The sequence below is a fragment of the Hakea prostrata genome, chromosome 5, assembly GCF_041222555.1.
Source record: "Hakea prostrata isolate BN-2017 chromosome 5, UWA_Hpros_2, whole genome shotgun sequence".
NCBI classification, from domain to species: Eukaryota; Viridiplantae; Streptophyta; class Magnoliopsida; order Proteales; family Proteaceae; genus Hakea; species Hakea prostrata.
In genome coordinates this window covers 54370622-54392061 of record NC_142604.1, presented here as the reverse complement: position 1 = coordinate 54392061, position 21440 = coordinate 54370622, and the positions used below count along the sequence as shown (strand labels likewise).

At 36.2% G+C, this 21440-nt stretch overlaps 3 protein-coding genes across 3 annotated transcripts; all 3 read right to left on the bottom strand.

The window, feature by feature from the left end:
- Window positions 1-1648: 1648 nt before the first annotated feature.
- On the bottom strand, window positions 1649-2618 carry LOC149016580 (uncharacterized). Its single transcript, XM_089156784.1, has 2 exons — window positions 2294-2618; window positions 1649-2185 (listed from the first exon to the last, which is right to left on the bottom strand). Exons 1-2 carry the CDS (start codon window positions 2453-2455, stop codon window positions 1649-1651), a joined length of 699 nt encoding a protein of 232 aa, XP_089012910.1. The 5' UTR covers window positions 2456-2618.
- A 10806-nt stretch (window positions 2619-13424) lies between these two features.
- LOC149016579 (uncharacterized) lies at window positions 13425-14526 on the bottom strand. The gene is made up of 2 exons (XM_089157136.1): window positions 14316-14526; window positions 13425-14238 (listed from the first exon to the last, which is right to left on the bottom strand). The coding sequence occupies exons 1-2, from the start codon at window positions 14475-14477 to the stop codon at window positions 13672-13674; spliced, it is 729 nt and encodes a 242-aa protein (XP_089013262.1). The 5' UTR covers window positions 14478-14526; the 3' UTR covers window positions 13425-13671.
- Window positions 14527-19512: 4986 nt separating this feature from the next.
- On the bottom strand, window positions 19513-20349 carry LOC149016578 (uncharacterized). Its single transcript, XM_089156782.1, has 2 exons — window positions 20137-20349; window positions 19513-20046 (listed from the first exon to the last, which is right to left on the bottom strand). Exons 1-2 carry the CDS (start codon window positions 20296-20298, stop codon window positions 19513-19515), a joined length of 696 nt encoding a protein of 231 aa, XP_089012908.1. The 5' UTR covers window positions 20299-20349.
- Window positions 20350-21440: the final 1091 nt, after the last annotated feature.

Here is a 21440-nt window from a genome sequence, read left to right as displayed (position 1 = left end):
CTTTTGGTTATAGAAGATCGGCATCCTTCCCGATTAACCGTAATGTGGAGCCCCATTCGGCCTGGACCCGATCACGTTTCGTCCTGCTTGGACCGGGTGTGACCCGGCTAATATGACAAGGTGTTATATTCGGGTTATACCCGTTTGGTTCTAAGCTTTCCGTATCAATTATCTTTAATCATTTATCTCTATTTTTTTTTATAACTTTAAGATGTTCTTCTTATTGAAATTTTAGTCCTAATTCAATAAGTCTCAATTAGTAGTATCTTTTCCTTTTTAGAAGAAAAGGAAAAAAAAATCATATATCTTCTATGAATGATTGTTTCCTAATATAATTTGGTTTTTCTTTTTTTTTTTTAATTAGCGTGATGATTTTCTAAGTGATTAAATAATTTTGTTTTTTAGTATGAATGGGATCACCTTAATTAATTAATTGAAGTCAACCTAAGCCCATCAATTATTGATAGGGAATTGGCCAAATTGCGGATAATCTATTATATTAAATAATAATTTTCTCTAACAAACTAGTAATCCAATTTGAAAACTGGTAGTCTAATAACCAAGAATTGAAAATTAAAAATAGAGTTTTTTACGTATGGGTCCTTTTAGTAGAGCATAAACTAATGTTGAGTCCTTTATAAAATGAATAAAATACTTCATAAACCCATACCCTAGGCTTGCACCAGCCCCCTAACTTCCTCGCATCTAGCCACCCTCCTGAAAATCACCCACATAGGCCCCATCTTTTCACCCACCCACCACAGCATGTGTGCTGACTGTTGAGATCATATATCCACTGACATTTGAAAATTGAAATGGACGATCAAGATTTGCGGCAAGAGGACGTAATCGGAACTCCAGCCATGCTTCTTGCTTTTCCTGTTTCTGCTAATTTGATCAGCAACTCCACCTCATTTTAAATTTCCACTTGCACTGCACTTATGACGTTGTGCTTCTAAAAATTTAAACAGTGAGTGGGCCTAATGTAATGACGTTGTGCTTGTAAAATTTAAACAATGAGTGGTCTAATGTAATAATTTTTTGGGATAATTACTATTACCCCTGTACTTTGAATTTATTATTACTGTATCCCCGAATTCATCATTTTAAACATTTGTGCATTCACAAAAATCACGACCAAATAATTTTTCACGTAAATTCCACATATTTAATTCCACAGATCAGGTTAACCAAATCGTTAATTTTATGAATTATGACTCCATTGATTTAATATCTTGAAATTTAAAATATCAAGATATTTGAAATCTTCAAACTCTTGTAATTAAACCGCCCTTAAGAAAATCTACACGTAAAAAACTCTCAAAAATATAAAAATGACAATAATTAAATAGTTTATTAAATTGAATAACTATGGGACATATAAGAGATCGGGCTACATCATGACAAACATGCATGGAAAAATATTATATGAAAGCATCAAAAGTTGGTAGTTTTCTTACCCTTCTTAATTTGTTGGAAACCCCAACAATTCAATTCAACCGTTGTTGAATATTAAATTCTCTTTCTCTTACCCTAATTACACAGCCAGCTCACACAGGCAACAAGTGCATGCCAAGTGTCAAGCACAAAGAACACATGAAACACGTGGAATTATGATACAAAAACATCCACGTACTTCGAGACAGTACTAGCTCCCTGCTTTCTCCACGTCATTGTGGTTGGTAGCAGCAACAACATCTCCCAAGTCATTATTTACGTCCAGAAAATATAGCATAGAAACCAGAACAACACAACAGAAAAACATAGGTATAGGACCGAAGAGCCATACAAATAGTGGAAAAGAGAAGTAAAAAGCTCTCAAGCCCAGTGACCAGAAGCTACTCCCTCGAGTCACTACCGTCTCCACATAATCTGCCATCATATGTGGGCTTTTCATCTTCTTCGTCGGAAGGTTGATCAACATGCTTGCATGGCTGTAATATCTTATGGATTGTACATTAAACAAGAATGCCAAAAGAAAACAGACCAAAATGGAGAAGAACTTGATCCAAAACCCTAAATTAGACTGGGTTCCAATTATCATCACTGTTGGTCTAGCAGTGACGCTGGCCATGATCATAACAACGACAGTACAGAGCGTGATTGATGTAGATGCCAAAACTGTCGATGCCATCATGTTGTTTCTCAATGTCTGAACTGCAAGAATGTTGTTCTTGGAAGGATCCTGGTATCCATGATCAGAAAGCAAACTCAGAACTGAAGAACAACATTGGTATCAAACAGTATAAAATAAAACCAAATGATCTAACAGCTTAATTAATTAATTAATTACCTCCATCATGGTTCGCACCCATAAACGTCTGTTGATATCATTCAGGCCCAAGACAGTTCTCGTGGGATGAGTTTTGATTCGATGCAGAAGCCATATCTGGTAAGCTATCATCAAACAGAGACCTAGAGGAACCAGAAAGAAATCTAGGATTTGTATCTCCATGTTGGTGTTTGATGCTTGCAGTAGATCTCCTTAGAAACTTAACGCTGGTAGCAACTAAATATATAAATTGTTTTGGAGACTCAGGAGATGAAGAGGAGAAGAGCATATTCAGGATTCAAGCCTTTTAGTACCAGATGCGATCTCGATCTCAGTCCATTCGTGTAGTGAGTGGGAACCACAAACATATGAATGTTACGAAATTGATTTTAATGTGATTTCTGGGAAGAGAAAAATTGATGTCTTCCGCTTCTGTGCATGACCTTTCCCGCTTTTGAGCGAGATTTTCCCTGCTTTTGTGCCTGCTTTCATAGCAGATCTCGAGCCTTCTACAAGTAAACAATAAGTTTTGCAAACCCACAAGATGAAATGTGATTTCTGGGAAGAGAAAATTTGATGTCTTGTCTTCCGCTTTTGTGCATGACCTTTCCCGCTTTTGAGCGAGATTTTCCCTGCTTTTGTGCGTGCTTTCATAGCAGATCTCGAACCTTCTACAAGTAAACAATAAGTTTTGCAAACCCACAAGATGAAATGTGATTTCTGGGAAGAGAAAAATTGATGTCTCTCCGCTTTTGTGCATGACCTTTCCCGCTTTTGAGCGAGATTTTCCCTGCTTTTGTGCGTGCTTTCTGTTGGTGGACTGATTCAAAACTAACCGACGGCTCACTTTGGAAGCCGTTGCTGTTTCATAGGAGTTTAACGAGTACTTGAGTGTGCTGGAAGTGGTTGCTATTTTTTAGGAAATCAATACGTTAGGAGTCCTCTTGAGTTGTTATTCAGTTTTTCAGTAATATAGGACTGTTAGTTTCTGTTTTTTCTTATATATGTAATTCTGAAGTCTACAGAAAAGTGCGTGTGAATGAGTGGAAGCAGATCCATTATCATTGTTTCGTTTAGTCAAGAAATTCTGGGTTTCTGATTGCAGTTTTCTCTCTGTTTGTGTTCTTGTTCATCTTTGTTTCATTTATTCCAACAGTTTGGTATCCGAGCCAGGTTGTTCTCTTGACTTGAGGAGTAATGGCAACAATGGGAAGCATATCACAGCAGTCGATGATCCATGTCTTCAAAGGAGAAAATTTTGATTTTTGGAAGATAAAAAATGAAGACACTTTTCAAGTCACAGGATCTATGGGAAATAGTGGATGAGGGATACAATGGGACGGATGATGAAGCAAGACTGAGAGAGAGAATAAGAAAAAGGATGCAAAGGCTTTGTTTTTTATTCAGCAAGATCTTCATGAAACCATTTTTTCCAGAATTTCAGCAGCTGAGAGTGCGAAGGAGGCTTGGAATATACTGCACAATGAGTTCCAAGGGTCATCTAAGGTAATCACTGTAAAACTTCAGTCTTTGAGAAGAGATTTTGAGACCTTGTTTATGCAGAAAAATGAGACGGTCCAAGATTTCCTATCTAGAACAAAGGCAATAGTTAACCTTATGAAGTCTTATGGAGAAACCATCTCTGATGAGACTGTTGTAGCTAAGGTTTTGAGGAGTTTGAATTCAAGATTTGATCATGTAGTTGCTGCCATTGAAGAGTCAAAAGATTTGTCAACTCTTACTGTTGATGAGTTGATGGGATCCCTGCAAGCTCATGAGAGTAGATTAAATAGATCATTAGAGAAAGATGAAGAAAGAGCCTTCCTACAAGTCAAAGATTCAAATCAAGAAAGATGAGGAAGTAGTAGAGGAAGGGCACATGGAGGATATAGAGGCAGAGGTCGAAGCAGAGGTTGGGTAGAGCAAAGAAGATGTTATGTCTGTAACAAACCAGGACATTTAGCAAGGGATTGCAGGAGCAATCAAGCAGAATTTGCTGAAGATACAAATGAAGAAGAGGAGGATTTTTTTATTCATGGCTGGAGTGGAACATAACAGAGAGGAGGAGACTGTTTGGTTTATAGATAGTGGCTGCTCAAATCACATGACAGGATCAAGAGCCATATTCAAGAATCTTGATGAGACACAAAGAAGGGTGATAAGACTTGGAAATAACAAGCAGATCCAAGTCGAAGGAAGAGGTACGGTTGAGGTACGAACTAATTCTGGCAAAAAGAAATTTATTTCTAATGTTTTATATGCACCAGAATTAGTACATAACCGATTAAGTGTAGGGCAACTAATGGTTAGTGGTTTTTCTATATTTTTTAATGAAACAATGTGCACAATTACTGAGAAAAGCACCAACCATGTATTAGCCAAGGTTAGTATGGCAGAAAATCATATGTTTTCACTTGTTTTTAACAAACTAGAGGGGGAAGCTCTTGTTGCAATGTCTAAAGATACATCACAATTATGGCATCTTAAATATGGTCATTTGTATTCTAAAGGTTTAAAGTTGCTAAACCAGAAAGATATGGTGAGTGGTTTGCCACAGACTGAAGAACCAACTAAAGTGTGTGAAGGTTGTGCATATGGCAAACATAGTCGGAGGACATTTCCTGTTGGGCAGTCATGGAGAGCTTCAGCACCTTTAGAGCTAGTGCATGCTGATCTATGCGGTCCAATGAGAACAGAGTCATTGGGTGGAAGTAAGTATTTTTTTACTTTTTTTTGATGATTATAGTAGGATGATATGGGTATATTTTTTGAGGTTGAAGTCAAAAGCATTTGAGAAGTTTGTCAAATTTAAGGCTTTGGTGGAGAAGCAGAGTGGCAGCAATTTGAAGAAACTTTGAACAGATAGAGGAGGGGAGTTCTTATCCACAGAGTTCGTCAGTTACTGTGAGAAACATGAAATTCATAGAGAACTGTCAGCTCCTTATACTCCAGAGCAGAATGGCATTGCGAGAGAGAAAGAATAGAACAATTGTTGAAATGGCAAGAAGCATGATGAAAACAAGGGGTTTGCCTAATATGTTTTGGGCTGAGGGAGTAACCACAACAGCTTATCTTCTGAATATTTCTCCTACGAAGGCTGTCCAAAACAAAACTCCATTTGAGGCATGGCATGGTAAGAAACCATCTGTGAATCATTTGAAAGTATTTGGATGTGTGGTGTATGTGCATATTAACTCTCATGAAAGAGATAAACTTGGAGAGAAATCCATGAAGTGCATTTTTATAGGGTATTCCACACAATCAAAGGCAGATAGGATATACAATCCTATGAATGGGAAAATTATCATAAGCAGAAATGTAATCTTCAATGAAGAGGAAGGTTGGAAATGGGAGGACAAACAAACTGTAGTCCGTTTGACAGAAGAAGAAGAAGGAAGTCAAAACCAAGAAGATGAAGTGCAAGTTGAAAGCCCTTTAACAACAACGTCATCAAGAAGCTCCAATCAATCAAGTAGCAGCTCAAACACACCTAGCAACTCTCCCAACAGTGACTCGGATGATGATGACACACCACCTAGAAAAACTAGATCTCTTAAGGAGATCTATGAGTCATGCACTCTTGCTTTCTATGCATCAGACCCTTATAGCTATGAAGAGGCAGCAAACAAGTTGGAGTGGAGGCATGCTATGGAAGAGGAGATTGCAACTATAGAGAAGAATGAAACATGGGATTTGGTTGATCTACCTCAAAACAAAAAGGCAATTGGCTTGAAGTGGGTATTCAAGACCAAATACAACTCAGATGGAACATTACAGAAATACAAGGCAAGGTTGGTGGAAAAGGGTATTCACAAAAACAAGGCATTGATTTTGAGGAAACCTTTTCTCCAGTAGCAAGATTTGAAACCATTCGAATTCTACTCTCAATTGCAGCACATTTGGAGCTGGTTATGTACCAGTTTGATGTCAAGTCAGCATTTCTAAATGGTGATCTAAGTGAAGAGGTGTATGTAATCCAACCTGAAGGGTTCACAAACCAGAGAAGTCCAAATAAAGTCTACAAGCTCAAGAAGGCGTTATATGGATTAAAACAAGCACCCAGAGCCTGGTACTTGAAGATAGACACTTATTTCCTACAGTTTGGGTTCAAAAGAAGTGAGAATGAGCCAACATTATATGTGAAACAGTGTGGGAGTGATGACTTCCTCTTAGTTTGTTTGTATGTCGATGATATGATTTATTTGGGAACTAATAATTCTCTACTTGTAGATTTCAAAACTCAAATTATGGAGAGGTTTGAGATGACAGATCTAGGCAAACTCCATTATTTTTTGGGTATGGAAGTGAAACAGTGCAGTAATGGAATCTTCATCTCACAGAGAAAATATGCTACTGATTTGCTAAAGAAGTATACAGTGAGCAACAACAAGGAAATTGATACACCAATGAATTCGAATGAGAAGTTGCAGAAAGAAGATGGGACAAAAGCTGCAAATGGAAAACAATTCAGGAGTCTGGTTGGAGATCTTATCTACTTAAGTCACACCAAACCTGACATCGTTTTTGCAGTAAGCTTGATCTTTAGGTTTATGCATAATCCTACAAAACACCATTATGGAGCAGCAAAAAGAGTTTTAAAATATGTTGCAGGAACTCTAAATTATGGGATATGGTACTGTAAAGCAAGAGAGCTTAAGTTGATGGGGTACTCTGACAGTGACTGGGCTAGATCAGGATGTCAGCAGATGATAGGAAGAGTACAACAGGCTTTTGCTTTAGCCTTGGGTCTGGATTGGTGACATGGAGATCTAAGAAACAAACTACAGTAGCTTTATCTTCTTGTGAAGCAGAGTATGTGGCAGGGGCAGCAGCAGCATGTGAAGCAATTTGGATGAAGAAGTTGTTGACTGATTTGGGGATGAAACAATCAGGAGCAACTGAAATCTTTTCTGACAGTAGTTCAGCAATAGCCATGACAAAGAATCCAGTATTCCATGGAAGGGCTAAACATATTGAAATAAAACATCATTTCATTAGGTAGTTGGTTGCAGGAAATGAAGTTTCTCTAAAGTTCTGTACTTTTGAAGATCAGATAGCTGACATTTTTACCAAGGCTCTTCCATATTCAAAGTTTAGTCATCTAGGAGCTAGGCTTGGACTATGTGAGTTTGAATCAAGAGGGGGTGTTGGTGGACTGATTCAAAACTAACCAACGGCTCACTTTGGAAGCCGTTGCTGTTTCATAGGAGTTTAACGAGTACTTGAAGTGTGCTGGAAGTGGTTGCTATTTTTTAGGAAATCAATACGTTAGGAGTCCTCTTGAGTTGTTATTCAGTTTTTCAGTAATATAGGACTGTTAGTTTCTGTTTTTTCTTATATATGTAATTCTGAAGTCTACAGAAAAGTGCGTGTGAATGAGTGGAAGAAGATCCATTATCATTGTTTCGTTTAGTCAAGAAATTCTGGGTTTCTGATTGCAGTTTTCTCTCTGTTTGTGTTCTTGTTCATCTTTGTTTCATTTATTCCAACACTTTCATAGCAGATCTCGAACCTCCTACAAGTAAACAATAAGTTTTGCAAACCCACAAGATGAACTTCTAGACATTCATTTTTCTTCTCTAACCCCGAAATATCCTCCAGTGGTACTGTTTCGAGGCCGGATTAACCTGCACTGGACTATGAATCTTTGGTGGCCTCGGAATGATGGACGGAAACTTACCAGTAAGTTCTCGGTGCAATTGCATGAATTTCCATTAGAATTTCTTTTATTAAGATCACCTAAATGTATGATAGAGAGATATAATGGAAGTACAGCAACCAGTAGTAAAAGAAATCAAAAGGACCTTTAGAAAATCAAATCAGTAAAATTTGGGAAAATCTTGTAACTACTACTCATAATTTTTAAAAGATATTTAAAGAATTTACTCCAACAATTTAGTCCTCATTCATAATTTATTTAAATATTTTTTTTAATAATTTATTTATATAATTTTGTTACCAATTCTAGTGCATTTTAATTTTTTATTAATAATTTACTCTTTAAAAGGTTTAATATAATGGATACTAAAATATTATTAAAATCTAAATTAATTTAAAAATATATTTTTGGAAATTTTAGATTTTTCTTAATATTTATTCCTTATAAATAAAAAAAAATTTTTTATATTTTTATTATTATTTATACCAATAAAAATTAAGATATAATGGACAAAAATCTTCGTGAGATTTTTATTATTATTTATTTGGATTCTTCATGTTGCATATGTAATAGTCCTCATTCCTTAATATAAAATTACTAATTAAAAAACGTGAGAAAAAAATATATATGGCTGCCCCAAAACTAAAACCTACCATTTGGGCGACTAATAATTTACAAAAACTACCAATTATAGAGAAAGATGAAATAAAATTAAAAATATGGAAAGCATTCTTCTTGAAAAGAAAGAAACTTCTATATATTCTAGCAGCGGTTGACAACTTTATAATAAAAAGTTTGTTTCATAAAAACCCGAATCCATAATACAAAGATTAAATGAACTTCTCCAGGATCATAAAAAATAAAAGAAAACTAATATTTGGGTAGTAGGAAGGTCCCTACTACCTTTGCTGCTTTAGGCTCCTTTTTGTATCAATTATATTCTCAATTATAAGAATTTTTGTTATTTTAAATCATTTGGCATCTATTATTAGTTTTATTTTTACTTACAATTATAGAAAAGCCTCCAAAATCCACGATAGACTTCTATTATGGATTATGGTGAGAATTTCATTCTCTTTATTTATACAAAAGTTTACTTAAAATTTTATAGTTAAGATTAGGGTAAAATAGTCAATACATATTCTTTTATAAATAACTATATTTTTTTTCTCTTTTCTTATTTGCTCACTATCATTTTCTAACAATTTTTTATTTGACATACCAAACTTATTTTTTTATTTCATTTTTATTTTTAACAAAATTCATCAAACCATTTTTCATTCTTGATGAATAATGAATTCTTGTACTTATTTTTTTTAAATTAAATCGGCATAATAAAGAATGAAAATTGATACAAAAAAGAACCTTAATTATCTTTGAATTTATACCTATTTAATTAACAATCTTCTTTTCCATTTCAAATTATAGAGAGAGAAGAAAACAAAAACCCTAAGTCTTGAAATTTTTCATTGACTACGAGTTGGATACTAGCAGCCAAGATACATCTTATACGAAAACCTAACGATCGTTAGCTGTAGAGAAGTTGGGCAACGTCATAACAAACACAGAAAATTATATGAAATCATCAAAAAATAATTTTCTCAAGTTTGAATCTTTGCAGGGCTCAAAAGTGGCCAATGGGTGCCACGTGGCAAATAGTAAATCCTAATCATCCGATATTCGAATATTTTATCCTTTATTAAACTAGTCCAATTAAGCCGGTTCTTCAATCAAATCATTCAATCCAACCAATCCTTTACTAATCACTCACGCTCAACTCGTCTATACCCTTTTTCCACAACGTTGTTGTTATCATTGTTGATTGGAGACAGGGTATCAACCGTTCGGGTTGGGCCGGTTTCGGGCTGAAAAACACTCAACCCAAACACATCCCATTAAGAAAATAACAGTTTCGGGCCGGTGCGGGTTGGGTTCGAGCTGACTAACGGTTTTGGCTAACAGTTTAGAATTTGGTTTACTAATGGGTTTGAGTTCGGGTTTACTAGCAGTATGTTTTGAGTTCTTGATGTGTAGAATTTATCAAAAGCATGTGAATACATATAAGTATTAAGTTCTCTCCAAGTATCTTGTGTTGGGTTTTCAAAACTAAAAACTTTTTTTCTACAAAAAAATAAAAATTATAAAACTAATATACAAAAGAAAGTTGGCATTTTGATGAATTTTAATGGGTTGTCTCTGCTTATTCTCCTCCCCCTTATAGACAGTTGTAAAAATGGATCAAAATAAAGCATTAAAATATTTTCAAATGATAACACTTGCTAAATATTTACTAAGCCCATCTTCCAAATGGTGAAAGCTTTGACAGGCTTGTTGTTTGCATGTTCCAAAGCAAAATAATTAAGGAAAACAAATGGATACTTGGTTTATAACAGGTTTAAAAGGTTGGTTCGGGTTTGGGCTAGTTTCGGGCCAAACGGTTCGAGCTAGCGGGCCACACACGGCCTGGCCTGGCCCAGCCCGAACGAGTGCGGGTTGAGGTTGTTCAGCCCGTTAAGCTTCGGTTCGGGCCAGTTCAGGCTATACGGACCGGTTCAGTTCGGGTTAGGTTTTGACACCCTTAGCTGGAGTCGTCATTGTTGCATTTAATTCCTCGAGTAGTTTTCCAAATGATGGTTTTGCTCTGGTTACCTACATTGGGAATTGTAGCCCCACACTCACTTTAACCTCATAAATGTGTTCCATGTTCTTTCTTTTGGGTTTAATTTGTTATTATTTCGCAATTCATCCAACAACATAATTGTTTCTTAATTTATATCCTAAACATTATACAATATAGGACTTTTACACAAAGGAGAAGAATGGGCTAAGGCATATAAGAAGTCTTTATTTTTTGGAGTTGGATCTCCCCATTGTTGTTGTTGGTTCTCATGCCACAGATCTTTGGCATATTCGTTTAGGCCATCATTCTTCAAAAGTTTCGGTTATATTAAACATTTGGACCCGAATATTTTCATTTCATTAAAATTATGTTTACTCCATTTGTCCTTTAGCTAAGTAAGCTCAACATCCTTTCACTCTTAGTACAATCTCTACCACTTCATGCTTTGAATTGATACATTGTAAGATAGCTAAGATGAGGGATAGGAAGAGTAGAAATCTTGACCATGTTAGATGCATTAAAAATGGAGATGGTAAAGTTTTAGTTTGTGAGGAGGACATTAAGAAAATATGGAAAACATATTTCTCTAGTTTACTAAATGAGCATTCTTCAAGCACTTATGATTCGGACGATTACACATTTCACCAAGGCACCAATGTCCGAACTTATATATGTAGAATTTCGATGTCCGAAGTAAAAGAAGCTTTGAGGAGGATGAAACTCAGTAAGACACAAGGTCTCGATGAAATCCCAATTGAAGTATGGAAGAGCTTAAGAACCCATAGACTAGTTTGATTGACTAAGTTGTTTAATAAGATTATGAGCACAGGGAAAATGCTAGATGAATGGAGGAGAAGTGTCGTGGTTCCAATTTACAAAAATAAATGAGATATTCAAAGTTTTAATAATTATAAGGGCAATAAATTGATGAGCCATACGATGAAATTATGGGAAAGAATAATTGAAACCCATTTGAGACACTTAACTACAGTTACGGAAAACCAATTTGGGTTTATGCCAGGAAGATCTACAACGGAGGCTATTTACTTAATTAGGAGACTTATGGAAAGGTATAGAGAATGTAGGAAAGACCTTCATATGGTATTTATTGACCTAGAAAAAGCTTATGATAGAGTTTCTAGAGCGTTAATTTGGCAAGTACTAGAGAAAAGAAGCGTTGCAAGTAAATATGTAGATGTAGTTAAGGATATGTATGATGGTTCGGAGACTAGTGTTAGAACAGTGGGGGGACAAAGTAATGAATTCCCGATAACAGTTGGCTACATCAAGGGTTAACTTTAAGCCCATATCTAATTGCACTGATAATGGATGAATTAACCAAAGACATTCAAGATGAGGTCACCTGGTGTATGCTTTTTGCAGATGATATTGTGTTGATTGATGAGACCCAAGTGGGGATTAATACCAAATTAGAATCATAGAGTAGCTTTAGAATCAAAAGGCTTAAACTTAGTAGATCGAAGACAAAATATCTAGTTTGTAACTTTAGTCATGATCGGGCAAATGATGAGGTGGTGATACTTGACGATAATGAGATTCCTTAGAGTGATTGTTTTAGGTACCTAGGTTCAATCATAAGAAAAGAGGTGATTTAGAGGATGAGGTTTTCCAAAGAATTAAAATAGGGCGGATGAAGTGGAGAGGTGCGTCCGGGGTCTTATGCGATCGGCGTATTCCATTAAAGCTTAAAGGAAAATTTTATAGGACCGTTGTTCGACCAGCTATGATGTACGGTGCAGAGTGTTGGGTTGTTAAAAAGAATCATATAGATAAACTCAGTGTAGCAGAAATGAGGATGCTAAGATGGATAAGATAAGAAATGATCATATTAGAGTTGGTCTGGGAGTTGCTCCCATAAGTGATAAGCTTCGAGAAAGTCATTTGAGGTGGCATGGCCACGTTCAACGGAGACCTATAAATGCCCCTGTATGGAGATGTGATATAATCCATATTGAAGGAACTATAAGAGCTAGGGGGAGACCTAAGATAACCTTAGGAGAAGTGGTGGGAAATGATATGTATAGATTAGGTCTTGTATCTAGCATGGCCTTGAACAGAACTTGATTGGAGGGCAAAAATCCATGTAGCCGACCCCATTTAGTTGGGACAAGGCTTATTGTTGTTGTTGTTGTAACATATGGGGACCTTCCTTTGTACCTTTAATCTATGATGCTAAATATATGTTTTATTGTTATTGATGATTTTTTGCAATGTGTCTAAGTGTTTTTGTTAAATCATAAATTTGATGTTTGACCCCATTTAATTCAAGAACTTTTTGTTATGGTCAAAATCTAATTTGGATATCAAGTTAAATAACTCCGAACTAATAGTACGACCACCACAACAACAAGAGGATTTCGGCATAGTTTTTTTTCTTTAGTGAGTCGAAATAAATGAATGAAGAGTAGAGGGTTGCTTCGATCCAATGTTTGGATTGACAAACCAATTTAATTGAACTGGATTAACAGATGATAGAGTATTGAAACAACCAACAGTTAAGATTTATTGTTCAACACGTGGCGCTAATTCATTGTGACCCATAGATGGCCGCTACTTTGAGTGTTAGAGACAATTACGGTACAATTTTCTCACCCTTAATTTGTTGTAATTCTCAAGAATTTTTTTTTGTTCATTGACTATCACGAAGATAGTAGACAGTTAACGTACATACTAAGAAAACCTTGTTAACCTCAATGGGTTGGCTCAATTGACAAAAGACAACGACACCTCATAGTATGATTAAAACTTAAAATCTTCTGACCATATAACTAAATTATGTATAAAAATTACCCTAACAATGTAACTAAAGTGTCAAATCCACAAATCTCATTAGTTGTGTAGGGATTGAGCAACATCATAACAAACATGATCATCAGAAATATCAAAGCTAGCATAATTTTCTTGCCTACCCAAGTATTTAATTCTTACAAGAGGAAGAAAAAATGCCCTATTCAATTCAACTTGGGTTGAACACAAACTCACACACGCAACAAGTGCATGCCCAAGTCTCAAGCACTAAAATTTACCCAAAGAAAAAGTCTCTAGCACTAAAAACACATGAAACACGTGGAATTATGATCCAAACACGTCTTTCAAGACTTAATATTTGAAGAGCCCACCGATCATTCCCTGATTCCTCCCTGATTCCTCGTCATGGTCGTTACCAGCACCGACAACATCTCCAAAGTCATTAGTTATGTCCAGAAAATAAAGCATAGAAACCAGCATAAGGCAACACATAAGCATTGGTATAGGACCAAAGAGCCAAAAGAATAGTGGAAAAGAGAAGTAAAACGCTCGCAAGCCCAGTGACCAGAAGCAACTCGCTCGAGTAACTATCCTCTCCACATATTCTGTCGTCACATCTGGGCTTATCATCTTCTTTACAGGAAGGTTGATCAGCATGCTTGCATGACTGTAATATCTTATGGACTGTACATCAAACAAGAAAGCCAAAAGAAAACAGACCAAGATGGAGAAGAACTTGACCCAAAACCCTAAATTTGACTGGGTTCCAATTATCATTTCTGTTGGTCGAGCATTGGTGTTAGCCATGATTATAGCAACAACGGAGCTGAGCATGATTGATGTAGACGCCAAAACTGTTGATGCCATTATATTGTTTCTCAGTGTCTGCACTGCAAGAATGCCGGTCTTGGAAGGATCCTATAGTATCCATGATGAGAAACGAATGCAAATTTAGAAGTGAAGAACAGTATTAATGTAAAAGCTTAATTACCTACCTCCATCATGGTTCGAACCCATAAACGTCTGTTGATATCATTAAGGCCGATGACAGTGCTTGTGGGATGAACTTTGATTCGATGCAGAAGCCATAGATGGTAAGCTAGCATGCAACAGAGACCTAAAGGAACCAGAGAGAAATCAAGAATTTGTATCTCCATCTTGGTGTTTGATAAAGACTCTGCTACTACACATGCCTTTTTAATGGCATTTAAGTACCAGATGCGATCTTGATCTCAATCCATTGATGTAGCGATATTTAAGGTGATTATTTGATTCTGTGAATATGTCCAATAAAGTCTCCATGGAGATTCACTTATGAAGCATTTCCCAATGTGGGCAGGCTTATATTTCACGCCTTTTGCAATTTAAAGGAAGATTAGAATAATTACCGGAAAAAAATAAAGGAGATTAGAATAATTACCTAAAAAAGAGAAGTGTGTTTTTTTTTTTTTTTTTTTTTGGGGCAAATCTACTGGCAAGGTTAGGCAAGGATTTGGGGGATTCCCACAATTAGGAAATAATGTTATCAACTGTGAAATGCTTTTCCTTTACGTGTTGTAATTGCTCCCTAGGGTTTGACAATGCGTGTATCCCTAATACTACGGTTTTGTTATCAGGGTTTTTTTTTAATTTTTATCTCCTTGATTCCCATTAATGTTTGGATTATTTTAGGTGATTTGACTTTTTGTTTTTTTGGTACAAAGGGATTTTATTAAGTCGGGGATGTGGATATTAATATGCCTCAAAGTCGAACAGCTCTGTGTTGGCGGTGATTTGACTTTTACATAGATGCATGTATATTATTTAATAAACATCTCATCAGACAGGGAACGGGTGAAATTTCCCATTAATGTTTGGATTCCTTTTAGGTGATTTGACTTTTACATAGATGCATGTATATTATTTATTTTCAATTAATTTTAAATTCTTTATTATTACTCTTTTTATACTTTTCACCACATATTATGAGGGTGGTCTACCTTTCAATTCTGACAAAATGAATCAGAAATAGAATTACAAGTAGATTTTTTTATAAATCTTCATAATGTGTAATAGAAAAATATGAACGAATCACAAACCTCTACCTTAATGAATAGAAGATCTGATTCTTTCTTTACATTCAATCTCATGATTTACTGTCAATGCAGGGTTGGTAGAGTGGGCATGAATACTGATGAGATATATCATTCTCTTTAAAAAAAAATGATCAAAATATTCATATTCCTTGGCACCATCAGATTGAAAAACTTGAATCTTGGAATTAAAGACATTGGTTGCATAATAATAGAATTGCTTGAATACTAAAATTGCATTATAACGACGTACAAGTGGAAAAATCCATTTAAATCTGCTGTAATCATCCAAGAAAAAATATAATAACTGTAACCTTGTGTAGATGGTGACGGAAAAGGGCCCCAAATATCAGAGTGCAATAATTGGAATGGAGATACTGCCTTGATTTATTCAACTTGAAAGGCAATTTATGTGATTTTCCCATCTGAGATGGGACACACAAAACTGGTGAAATAGATGAAAGTTGGTGCAGACCAGAACTGCGAAAGAGAGAGTCCAAAGTTCTCTTCGACGGATGCCTTAATCGGTCATGCCACACTTCTTGAGATACACATTCACTGAGATGAATAAAGGGAGATGCGGATGGTGGATGGAAACGATAGAGGCCAGCTTCAATTGATCCTTAAAGTAGAACAGTCCCCATTTTGAGATCCTTCACAAAGCATGAACTTGGATGAAATTCCATATAAATATCATTATCACGTGTAAATTTACTCAAAGAAAGCAAATTTTTAATAATAGAAGGAACATGTAGTACTTTAGATAAAGTAAGAATTTTAGAAGGCATTGATAGAGAAGCACTTCCAATATTTTTTATATGCAAACCTGAACCATTACCACTGTGAAGTTGATCAATACCATGGTAAGGCATTGTTGTATCCATGTGGGTTACATTGGATGTAACATGATGAGTGGCACATGAGTCAGGGTACCAAGAAGGATCAAATGAAGTAGTGGGTCCTGCCAAGAAAACTTCTGGAGAAGAATTCAGCTTGGAGGCATTGTCACATGGTGCATAGCGAAAATAATATTGCATCGTTGTATGATTAGTTTTGTTGCAAATTTGACAAGCAACCATAGGGGTATGGAGGAGAGGTGGAAGATGTTTTGCAAGTCGACCACGATTGTAGTAACCTCGAGCTCGTCCTCTGCCATAGCTGTGAAAGGGGCCACGATGTCGGTTAGTGGGTGGGGGGTTGATCTGGTGGATAGATTAACTTCTAATGAAGGCAAGTCAAGTTGTTTTCTTGTTTGATCTTTGAAGATTTCTTGATTCAGTAAAAGACCTATGAAATCATCAAGGTGAAGAGGGTCAAGACAGGAGGTAATTGAGGTGGCAAAGGATTCATATTGATGGCCTAGGCCACGAAGCATTGTGAGGATAATATCCGCATCAGAAACTGAGTGAGCAATGGAAGCAAGATGATCAACAATAGATTTAATATTCTGAACATATTCAGCCATAAAAGAGTGGCCTTTGCGAATTTGCAAAAGTTGGTATTTCAATTGCATTATGCGAGCTTGAGATTGTGAGGCATTACAGGGAATTCCAAGTAGCGTGGGAAGTGGTGAGACCAACGATTTGAGAAAGAGCACTTTCAAAAAGGGAGGAGATAATCCAAGATAAGATCATCTGGTCTTGCTTGTGCCATTGAGAATATGCAGGGTTAGGAATAGAGGTTGATGTGGGTGATGTGGTGCAGGGATTGGGTATGGTTTGAGGAGGAGCTGGATTGGTTCCATCGACATAGCCATAAAGGTCATGTGCATGAAGTAGAGGAAGAAATTGTGATTTCCAGAGGAAATAGTTGCTTCGATCAAGCTTTACAAGTAGGAGAGAAACAATTTTGGTAGGTGAAATCAGAGAAGAAACCATGGCAATGCTGGAGTTGGTCTTGAGGATTGTCTAGACGGCAGTCAGAGGCTGAAAAATTGATACCAAATTAGAATTTCGTTTGAGAGAGAATTCTTCCACACTCAGATTAGTGAGTGGGAGATGTATATTAATATTATATGAATTATAATTCAAATATTTGAGTTTGAACTACAACTTGTTTACAATCAAACTCTACAACTTATTGATACTTTAACTATAACTCATACAACTTGTTTACAATCAAACTCTACAACTTGTTGATACTTTAACTATAACTCAAAAATCTTCTTGATCGGATGGATAGAGCCAGTTATGGTGGATTTGAATTCAGAACTTATCCTTTACACTCCTTGATTCCCATTAATGTTTGGATTCTTTTATGTGATTTGACTTTTTTTTTTTTTTTTTTTTTTGTACAAAGGGGCTTTATTAAGTCGGGGATGGGGATATTAATATGCCTCAGAGTCAAACCCACAACCTCTTCACTAAGAGGTGTTGGTTTCACCACTAGAACAGCTCTATGTTGGCGGTGATTTGACTTTTACATAGATGGGTGTATATTACTTAATAAACATCTCATCAAACAGGGAACAGGTGAAATTTCCCATTAATGTTTGGATTCCTTTTAGGTGATTTAACTTTTACATAGATGCATGTATATTATTTATTTTCAATTAATATTCAATTAATCTTAAATTCTTTATTAGTACTCTTTTTATACTTTTTCACCACATATTATGAGGGTGGTCTACCTTTGAATTCTGACAAAATGAATTAGAAATAGAACTACAAGTAGATTTTTTATAAATACTTCATAATGTGTAATAAAAAAATATGAAAGAACCACAAACCTCTACCTTAATGAATAGAAGATCTGATTCTTTCTTCACATTCAATCTCATGATTTAATGTCAATGCAGGGTTGCTAGAGTGGTAAGATCCATAATTCTCAGTGGAGAGGTCATGGGTCCAACTCTTGTGGACGACGAAAGCTCCTTCTAAGGATGTAATCTAGGTGCATGCAAGCTAGCCTAGATGAACCTCAAACACCCGGAAAAGAAGAAAAAAAAAAGCTCATAATCTATTGCATGATACTAAAATTTGATAGTATTCCCATGCATGCAAAAAATTATATTGTCATAGATCAGTTTTTTTTTTTTTTTTCGGGAGTGGCCCAAACACTTGTATTTGACATACTTAGCATGATTTTCCTTTACAAGATTTTTATATGATTTGACCATGAAATCTGGATATAGTCGACATTGAAAATGTTCTAAGAATATTGTGATAACATTGCACGACCCTATGTCCAAGTGAAACGTTACCCATCACATATATAAGTAGGAATTATTCTGTCCTTTTATTCTTGATTTATTCATGTGAAGTATGTGATCCCAATAGGTCCATTGGCATCTGGGGCCATGGAACCTTCTATCAAATCTGTCCTTTTTGTTTTCTATCACTGAACTTGGTTTTCCTTTATTTATTGTCAATAACTTCAGCTGCCTATGTTAGTGCAAGCATTGCAAATTTTACATTAAACCTCAAGGGCATGTCAAGATGGAATATTTTAGGCTTGAATTTGGTTAAAATTTGAATATTTTGACTTTGAATTAAGGGTCAAGATTGAGTTAGAGTTCACTATTTACTTAGACTCAATTTGATCCTATTGATGGGATATTTTAGATAAATATGGAACAAACACAATGAAACTATAGTTTGTTTTATTGTTTTGAAGCAAAAGTCAAGGTAAATGTAGGCATTCAAGATTAGAGTTACTATCATATATAAACTCCATCCCAACTCGACATAAACCAACCTTTTGCAGCCATTGAAGTCATTGAAGTCTAGCAATAGAAACCCTGGATGGAAAGGATCCAGATTTTATGAGCACGCAAATCCTCTGCGTTCAGACAGGGTGTGCGTTTGTGCGTCCGACTGTTGGGTAGGGTACTCGGGTTGCTTGCTTGGTACCATGGGTAGGATATCTAACACCTGAATCCACTCATCTCATACTCCATAATAGCCAATTACAAATAGAAAGCAGGAAAAGTAAAAGGAAGCTTTGGGTGCAATTTCTTATCTCATCAAAATTTCTCACCTCCAACATGGTTTTCCAGAAGTTCATAGTTTTCCAGAAGTTCACAAATTCTGGGAGATTCGATCTTTATAAAATCCACAAACACATAAAATAATGTTCTTCAAAAATTCCCTAAAAAAAACAAAAAAAAAACAAAATACAACTACCTTGCTGCTTCCTCGTCCCTATGATCATGGACACCAACAGACTCTCCAAGGTCAACAGTCATATCCAGAAAATAAAGCATTATAACCAGCAAAACACAACAGAGAAACATAGGGATAGGACCAAAGAGCCACAGAAACAGAGGAAGAGAAAAGTAAAATGCTCGCAAACCCACTGACCAGAAACAACTTCCTCTGTTCACTGTCCTCCCCACATACTCAGTCGTCAAATATGAACCGGGCATCTTGTGCAATGGAACGTTGATCAACATGCTAGCATGGCTGTAATATCTTATGGATTGTATGTTGAACAAGAAAGCTAGAAGAAAGCAGACCAAGATTGAGAAGAATTTTATCATAAACCCTAATTCGCTGTGGCTTCCAAAGATAATTTCAGACGGTCGAGCATTCGAGTTAGCCATGATTATTGCCACCACAGAGCTCAACATGATCGCTGTAGATGCCAAAACTGTCGATGCCATTATATTGTTTCTGAGTGTTTGCACTGCAAGAACCCCATTCTTTGAAGTTTCCTGGAAAATAAAGAAAAAAATTCTCTTCTTTCATGTTCCGTGCAATGCAAAAATTAAGAAACAAAGAGAGCTGAATCAAGAATTAATTACCTCCATCATGGCTCGAACCCATACACGTCTGTTGATGGCATTGACGCCGATGACAGTGCTTGTTGGATGGTTTTTGACTCGATGGAGAAGCCATATGTGGTAAGCTAACATTACACAAAGGCCTGAAGGAACCAGAACGAAATCAAGAATTTGTTTCTCCATTGCTTTTGCCCTTCAAGAAGGGCTGAGCTTTCTTATGAATTGGTTTGGGAAACGAATATGTTAAGTGGAAGATTCTCAATGTAAATCCAAGAGTTCCTCAAATGGGCATATGTACCAGCCCAAGCTTGTCGGATCATATGTGTTAAAAATATATTATTCTTTCTTCTTCTGTAACGGTTCCGCCATCAATCACCAGGTCCCTAGCCTACTGTTCTCGGATTCTCGTACGAATCCTATTCTTGTACGGCCCTATCCGTAGGTACAACTGATGGAACCCAGCATGGGGCCCACATATATTTCTATATATAGATATGAGAATCTCATTTTTTTTGATAACGTATATAGATGAGAGAATCTATACTATACCGTCCTCGTCAGAGTCTCAGACCGCCATGTCTATGTGCTATGTGCACGTACCACTGTTATGAATTCAGACGAGCCTCCAAATTTCCTGCCTTCACCAATCACCACTGCCTTGATCATCCGCTTTGGTCCTTCGGAATCTCAAGGAGCTGTCGAGAAACTTCACTAAACTTCCTCTATTTCTGATTGCTACCTCATCTTTGGTTTATGCCAGGATATCCGCAGCAAGAACCAGGTTCTCGCTTTTACAGTGGGTCTTGCATGCCAACATGAAGCCAAGCTGGCAAAGGCCTGTCACCCTCAATGAATTTTTAGTTCTTGCTGGGGAGTGGCGGGACGGGAGTGTTGGGTTTGTTATAAAAATAACTTTATCTCTTTTAAGTTTAGTTTTGAATTTGGTGGGTCTCACTTAGTGTTAAACATAGGTTAGGTGTTTGTTATCATTAAGAGGACTTTGGGAGAAGTAAATAGGGTGAGAAAAATAGAATTTCTAGTGAGTTCTATAGTGGGTTTCAGCAAAAACGGGATTAAACTTTTGGAGTCTTCTTCTTGTGGTTTTGCAAGAAAATGGTTTATTCTTTCTTGTATTCTTCTCCATTGCAAATCTATTGAAGCTTGAGCTTGTATTTAAGGGTTTTTTTTCAAGAGCTTGAAGGTGGAAGGATATTTTCAAGGAGGTTTGAGAAGTGGTGTGACCGGTTGATGTAACATTGTATTATTCTCAACTCTTGTACTATTTCGAATATTAAAATAATGAAATCCCTCCCCACGGATGTAAT

Bases quoted from the DNA above. Each gene is read 5' to 3' on its own strand.
- LOC149016580 (XM_089156784.1), bottom strand. From the start codon at position 2,455: ATGGAGATACAAATCCTAGATTTCTTTCTGGTTCCTCTAGGTCTCTGT. The intron at 2,186-2,293 runs GTAATTAATTAA...CATGGATACCAG, and splicing joins GGGTGCGAACCATGATGGAG to GATCCTTCCAAGAACAACAT.
- LOC149016579 (XM_089157136.1), bottom strand. From the start codon at position 14,477: ATGGAGATACAAATTCTTGATTTCTCTCTGGTTCCTTTAGGTCTCTGT. The intron at 14,239-14,315 runs GTAGGTAATTAA...TGGATACTATAG, and splicing joins GGGTTCGAACCATGATGGAG to GATCCTTCCAAGACCGGCAT.
- LOC149016578 (XM_089156782.1), bottom strand. From the start codon at position 20,298: ATGGAGAAACAAATTCTTGATTTCGTTCTGGTTCCTTCAGGCCTTTGT. The intron at 20,047-20,136 runs GTAATTAATTCT...TTTATTTTCCAG, and splicing joins GGGTTCGAGCCATGATGGAG to GAAACTTCAAAGAATGGGGT.